General features: G+C 36.4%; 1 protein-coding gene across 1 annotated transcript; it reads left to right on the top strand.

Annotated features, from left to right (window-relative positions):
• Nucleotides 1-218: 218 nt before the first annotated feature.
• On the top strand, nucleotides 219-7,050 carry LOC125471862 (rust resistance kinase Lr10-like). Its single transcript, XM_048572741.1, has 6 exons — nucleotides 219-1,011; nucleotides 4,753-4,782; nucleotides 4,917-4,937; nucleotides 5,051-5,083; nucleotides 5,611-5,640; nucleotides 5,785-7,050. Exons 1-6 carry the CDS (start codon nucleotides 255-257, stop codon nucleotides 6,915-6,917), a joined length of 2,004 nt encoding a protein of 667 aa, XP_048428698.1. The 5' UTR covers nucleotides 219-254; the 3' UTR covers nucleotides 6,918-7,050.
• Nucleotides 7,051-7,354: the final 304 nt, after the last annotated feature.

The following is a 7,354-nucleotide window of genomic DNA, read 5'->3' as shown; positions in this document are numbered from 1 at the left end:
GAGACATACCAGAGAGAGAGAGAGAGAGAGAGCGCGCATTATTATTACACAAGTCTGTCTTTGCCGTTGACTGACTGTGTCAAACACCATGCCCGACTTTTCTCTAGGACACCATTGACCGACTTTTCCCTAGGATATTTGACGGGCTTACTGCAACTTTACGCAAGGTGCTTTAAGCCCTCCTATATTATATAACTACTTGGCGTTTAAGCTATTGTACCCTCTCTTCCCCTCTCTCTCTCTCTCTCTCTGCAATGGAAATTAGTGGAACCAGGTCCTTCACCTTAAGTTTAGCCTTTCTTCTTCTTTGCTTATGCAGTGAAACTTGTAACGCTAAGGACAACACTAGTGCCAAGTCCTGCACTTCATCCTGCGGCCATATCCACAACATAAGCCATCCTTTTCGACTGAACGATGATCCAAAGTACTGTGGCAACATATCGTATACTCTGTACTGTGATAGCAACATTACAGTACTAGACCTACCTTCCGGAAAATACCATGTCCAGGCAATCGACTACAATAACAAAACAATTCGACTCCGAGATTTTAGCCTTCAGAGCAACAACTGCTCTTCCATGTCTCAAAATATTCTGGTCACCTATGACATCTTTTCTCTATATTGGCAAAACCCTTTTGATTATATATATTACTTGAAGTGTTCGAATCCATCGAATTCTTCTCGATACGTGGACACTGCTCCATGCTTGAATAATACAAGTTCTTCTTCTTCGAGTCAACCAAAAACGTACAGCTATGTCACCTGGGGCGAATTCGCGTACTTCCGAGTATGGGATTTGGATGAGGGTTGCAGTGTAGAGTGGATGAGCAATGTAGAAATGAGTTGGGCTGCCGGCTACGTTGAGGACTACAGCAACTTGTCTTATAAAGACATACACCATGCCCTCATGTATGGCTTTGAGCTTTATTTCGAGTCGCCTTATAGAGAAAGCAGATGCCCAGGATGGAATGTGAATTATGTGTCTACATGTTTTCCTCACACCATTTCAGGTGCGCCAATTCTCGACTAAATTAATAACTTTGGTAGTCGGAAATATAATTGCGTTGTCAAACTATGAACACATAACAAACATTCAAGCAAGAATAAAGCCCTGCTTAATTGTTCAGGTTCAATCACTGACTAAATTAGTTTAGGTATATCCTAATTCTGCAATCCATTATATGGAAAATGAGATTTAATGGTATCAACATGCCACTTGTGGTATTCCACTAAACTAGTAGGTAGGTGGTCTCATGTTTGACTCGCATAAATGAAGAGTTCATGATTATTGATGACTCAGTATGATTTAACTTAAATTAGAAAATGTACCCGCACTTCGTTGCAGGAGGTGAATGTATCATTCACAAGAAGCATGAATAATTTCCATAGAAAGTGGGCAAAATGGTGGTAGGAACATAATCACATTCTCAAATGTAGCGATTCATATAACATATATTTGAGCTGAGTGAATCCAACAAAATCACCAATCAACATACGCATCTTCAAATAATTTAAATAAGCAAGAGATAAGTGATATGGGCTGGGAAGATCAACAGCTTGGTTTTCATTTAGATTCAATTCAGCCGACATCAAGAGCCATATACAATTTTACAGGATGAAGACATACAGTCGCCTTCCTAGTAGAGCTATATATAATAGGGAATTGTTATTAGCACTTTAAAAATCTCATTTGGCACTCTAAACTTTTTATAATTAGAAAGAAAAATACACTTATCGCGAGTGTAGAATGAGATTTTTAGAGTATTAACAACAATTCCCTATGTAATATCTTATTAATAAATGAATCACAAATGATACTATAGCTGTTAAAAAAACCCAGAATTCAAAAACTACAAGTCCCTCAGAACCCATTACTGAAAGCACCAATTCCATCAAAACCGAGATGGTAAAAGTACAAACTGGTTACAAAAATATGTTGTCTCATCCAATTGACGATAAGCAAAACAGATTACGAAAAGCAAAGTAATCAAACAGGCAAAAAATGAGAATAAAATCCTAAAACATTCTCATATTTGATAAAGTCAGCATCCACCTCATGTTCAGCTAGCCCGTTAAGAAAAACGATAAAGAAGGCCATTGGGAATGAAAGTTCATTTCATTTATAATTGATCAGACCTTATAAATCTGATTTGGCAAACGGCTCCTCAGCTCTTCATGGTTGTAAATCTCTCCATTCACCTAATGATTTTCAAAACAAACATCGTATCAGTTATTGTAAATTGAAAATTTTATCTATTTTTTCAAATATTCAATAAATTAAACCACACAAAATTAAAAAATATATGCCGGGACCTTGTAAGCAACAGAAGAGATGAAGCCGTGAGTGAGAGAAAAGTGGTAAGCGAGAGAAGCGGTGAGAGTGTATCCAGGAAGAGAGTAAACAGCAGGCAAAAAATGAAGGCAACACTGAATTCTTCTTGACTACCTATTTAGTGAGTTCTTGGCCCTATTTAGAGAGTTACTGGAATGAAATGAAGCCAATTCTGCAACAGAGAAACAAACGAAAATGTCAAAATGTAGAAATCCAAGTTTAACTTAATCAAATATAATAACCAATGAAATTTGCAAACTGCAAATTCTCGCAATGTAGACAAAGAAACTTGTTTCTTAAAGATATAATTGGTCTCTCTCTGTGAATACAACATTTGAAAAACCAAACAATAATTAATAAAATAGAAAATTGAAGTACCTGGCAAGTTTTTCTTTTTATACAAACCGTCATCTCCACTTGCTCTAAGGAAGGAGGAAGTGTCTGAACCACCCTTCATCACCCTTCATTCAAAACATCACAACACCTGCACTTATATGAAGGAAAAAAAGAAACGAACCAAAATAAAATTCTACTATAATCCAATTATATGAAGGCCAAACTCTTGAGTTGTGGCTGGTGGCCGTCGACCACATCATCGCCTCCATTTGAGAGAAAAGGGTTTGTTTGGCTCTTTTGTCCAATTATTTACACTAACCATATCTAAATGAATAGGGAAAACACCTATGTTGCTCCCTTCTTGTGATCCAAATTTGAAGACGGCCGATGGAGAGGGGCAGTTATAAGTGTCATCCTCTTTGCTTCTCCTATCCCTGCATTGTCAACCAAAACAACATCAAACCAAATGCAATACAATCCAATGTAATGCTCACAAAATTTGAGCTCCAAACAAAGTCATAGGTTAGCAATCACCTAATCGATCATAACACCATTCGCAACTTTCATTATTTACACAGATTGCCATCCCTTTCATGCAAACACGGACAGCAATTCATATATGTCACATTATTTACAAACAGTTACAAATCAAGAAACAATTAAATCATCATCATGAATACAGTGTAATATCAACACCATCAATTAGAAAAGATAGAGCTACATGGCAATAAACATACAGAGAGGAAATGCTTCAGATCCTTCCCAAAAGCAATCTTGTGCAGGATAACAAAAGAGCAGTTGATCTCTGATCTAATTGCAGACGTAATCTGCAAAACTGGGGAATTTGAACTTGTGAGATGTGGGGTGGAGACCTGAATGTAACAAATTGGTGTTAAGTGAATAATTCCAAACATATGAAATTTAGATCATCACACCTGAATGCGTACAGAAAAATTAAATAAAGAATCGAATGCATACACAATCTAATTAGACAAATAAGTGAACTTTCCCTTTTGGTATGTTTCAATTTCAAATGTACCAAAAAACCAAATGTACAAAAAATCCCAAATGTCTCTATCAGATAACCCTTTTGTACGTTTACGTTCTAAATGTACGGAGAAATACAAAAAAACAAATCTACTATAAAACTAAATGTGTCCATATTATAGGTAATTAGATGTAGCTATATAATCAAACAAATCTTTATTATGTATTGGGTCTTTTCAAATCATCAAATATGATAATTTTTTTATTTATAAATATTCTACTATATTCACAAAAAAAGTAAAAATTATAACAATAAATAAAAAAAAAAAAGCATAGATATAGAGGTAAAAGAAAAAAAAAAATGAAATGGCCAGAGAAGTCGTGAAAAGGAGTGTTTGAGAACTAGAGTTTATGTTTAGGAAAGTGTTTGAGAACTAGAGAAGTCGTACATAGTCTTAATAACCAAAATTTTAGGAAAGTGTTTGATCAACTTTTTAAAGGGAGTGTATGTTTAGTCTAAAAATTTCAAAGACGAGGAGGTGTCTATGTCAAAAAGCCCTTTTTTTTTCTTTTTTTTTTTTGTGAATTTTTTCTTTTGAAATCATAATGGAAGAAGGCAATTTTGAAATTACCTTTATACATATAAATGATGAAAAACTTGCCTTATTCTCTCTTCGAGTCATGCTTGCTCTATTAAGTTTCTTCTTCTGAAGTTAATTATACAAAATGAAGAAATGAATGACAGGTTAGACCTAATCCTGCATACCAACGTGTTGTGAGGCAAGGCTCTCCAAAACATAAGTTTTTTTTTTTGTTTGTTTGTTTTGTTTTGAGAAACTCCAAAACATAAGTTAGACTTGGTAGATGAATAAGAATTCAAGAACTAGAGTTTTTTGATAGAGAAACGGTTACCCGTATCCGTAGGTAACTTTTTCATCGTTCCAAATCCCCCTCTCCTCCTCTGTAGAAAAAAAATAATACATATATATATTATCAATGTATTGACAGCACTAGAATTTTTAATTTATTTTGTAACGACTTATACACCTCACACTCGTTATGCTAATATGGTCTTGTTCTTTCTTTGTTCTTGTAGGTTTCTTTCAATATCTATGGTATCAAATCAGTAAGCGGTCTTCTTTTAGTTTTATTTATGCAATGTTTACATGTTTTCGGTCGACAGCCTTAATTTTTTAAATTCTGAAGACTGGGTGAGCTATTGCTAATTTTGTGTACTCTTCTTCACATTTTTCACTGCAGGTCGTGAAAGGATCTGGTTATGTAAGAAGTTTCTCCCCAAAAGCTTCTTTTATTTCTTTGGCCTCTATCTGTACTTCTTAAACCTTGTAAGTGTATGACTTTGCTCACTTTTCTATGGTATGTATCTTTTGCAGTTGGCAAGTCGAGTTCAAGGCACAACTACATCGGTAAGAGCTTCAGTTAATTAGTCCATACGCTCAAGTCTTTTGATTTTGGGTGTCTTTATTGGCACCCAAATTTTAGTTAAGTTCACCTAACTAAAACATTTTGTCACTTATAAACTACAAAGTCTGCCCTCATTTGTAAGTTCACCCAAAATCAAATTGTTCGAGAGTGTCGGTTTCAAGTGTCCGGAAGGGAAAGGAAATGAAATGACTGGCAGACTTCCTGCAAGATGTTATTTCCATTAAGGACCAACGTAGGAGGTGGAGGAGGCTGGTGTGGTAATGTATGCGGTGGTGTGTGTGTTCGTTCTCTTTCTTTTGGTGAGTGGTGCTTGCTGCTTGGTGGGTTGGGTGAACTCAAAATCAAGGGCAAATTAGGAAGCTTGATGACAAAATTTTTTAGTTGAGTGAAACTTAACTAAAATTTGGGTGTCAATAAAGACACCCTATGAATTTTTTATTTATTATTATTATTTTTTTGTTTTACTTTATGCACTTTTCAAACTCATGGTCGATTGATTGTGTTACAGAACGTGGATGGGGTATACTCATATTGATCGGTAAGAACTAAGGCCATCTTGTATTATTAGCATAGATTTCCCATTCTCTCTCTTTAATCACATCAAAGACAAAGTAATTTGAAAAAAAAAGGGAAGAAAAAGTAGTACGCAGTGGATCTAACATATTAATGTCAATGCATGCAGGGTTATTTTTCCTAGCCAAATTTGTTTTTGGAGGTCTAGTTGTGACTGCATTTTTAATCTACACATGGCGCAGAAGACATTTATCAATGTATAGCACAATAGAAGATTTTCTGCAATGCAATAACAACTTCATGCCTATAAGGTACTCTTACTCGGACATCAAGAAAATGACTCGCAGGTTCAAGGACAAGTTGGGCGAAGGTGGCTTTGCCTTTGTATTTAAAGGAAAGCTGCGCAGTGGCCGTTTTGTAGCAGTTAAAGTCTTGGGCAAGCCCAAAGCTAATGGCCAAGATTTTATTAGCGAAATAGCTACGATCGGAAGGATTCACCATGCTAATGTGGTGCGACTTGTTGGATACTGTGTCGAGGGATCAAAGCGCGCTCTAGTGTATGACTTCATGCCTAATGGCTCCCTTGATAAATACATTTATTCCAAAGAAGGAAGTCTTCCCTTAACTATCAAGACTATGTACGAGATTTCTCTTGGAGTGGCGCAAGGGATCGAATATCTACATCAAGGTTGCGAAATGCAAATTCTACATTTCGACATCAAGCCTCATAACATCCTTCTTGATGAGAACTTTAAAGCAAAGGTTTCTGACTTTGGGCTTGCAAAATTGTATCCTGTAGATAATAGCATTGTCTCTTTGACGGCAGCACGGGGTACAATGGGATATATTGCTCCCGAGTTGTTCTACAAAAATATTGGAGGTGTCTCATACAAGGCCGATGTCTATAGTTTTGGAATGTTGTTGATGGAAATGGCAAGCAGAAGGAAGAATTTGAATGTAACGGTAGAGCATTCAAGCCAAATCTACTTCCCAATGTGGGTATACGATCAGTATATTGTGGGAAATGACTTGGAAATGGACAATGTTACAGAGGAGGAAAAGAAGGTAATAAGAAAGATGGTTATAACCGCCTTGTGGTGTATTCAAATGAAACCAAGTGATCGCCCTTCGATGTCCAAAGTTGTCGAAATGCTTGGAGGAGATGTTGAATGTCTGCAAATGCCTCTTAGGCCTTCTCTATGCCCACAAGAGACGCCTATGAATGTGGGTGATATTCAAGACAATGAATTGAACCCAATATGTTCTAACGCGGAGCTAACGTGTTCATTGTCAGCTAGGTGATAATCACATGGTTAAGGAAGTGCAGTAATGTATTATTAATTAAATTCTTGCTTTAAAGTGATTTAGTGAATAATTGTCGTCTGTAATTGTTTGGCTTGGATTCATCTAAGAACGACTTGTGTTGGTGCGTATACATATACATTCTTACTTTAGTCTAAAGAAAGGTTTGGAATTGGCACTGTAGAAATGAATAGTGTTTCAATCTGAATTTCATATTAATTTCAACCATGCCATTGATCTTTCTGTTGGTTTTGTTGATCTTTCTGTTGGTTTTGGGTCAGCAGCCCGGCCCTCAGCGAGGCCCAAATGTGTTGGTTTTGGCTGGGAAGCCCGGCCCACAATGAGGCCCAAATTATTTAACTACATTTTTGCCCATCTAAGATTACAATCCAATGGTGGGGATGGTCTATTACGAAGGGTAATTTTGTCCTCTCCAT

The sequence above is a fragment of a genome, unplaced genomic scaffold, assembly GCF_019419815.1.
Source record: "Pyrus x bretschneideri cultivar Hongxiangsu unplaced genomic scaffold, Pyrus_bretschneideri_v1 Contig62, whole genome shotgun sequence".
Lineage (NCBI taxonomy): Eukaryota > Viridiplantae > Streptophyta > Magnoliopsida > Rosales > Rosaceae > Pyrus > Pyrus x bretschneideri.
This window is presented reverse-complemented; position numbering and strand designations above follow the sequence as displayed.

What these genes read in the sequence shown, in the direction of transcription:
- LOC125471862 (XM_048572741.1), top strand. Translation starts at nt 255, where the DNA reads ATGGAAATTAGTGGAACCAGGTCCTTCACCTTAAGTTTAGCCTTTCTT. An exon ending in TTTTCCTCACACCATTTCAG is followed by an intron (nt 1,012 to 4,752) that starts GTGCGCCAATTC and finishes TTGTTCTTGTAG; the next exon opens with GTTTCTTTCAATATCTATGG. An exon ending in ATATCTATGGTATCAAATCA is followed by an intron (nt 4,783 to 4,916) that starts GTAAGCGGTCTT and finishes TTTTCACTGCAG; the next exon opens with GTCGTGAAAGGATCTGGTTA.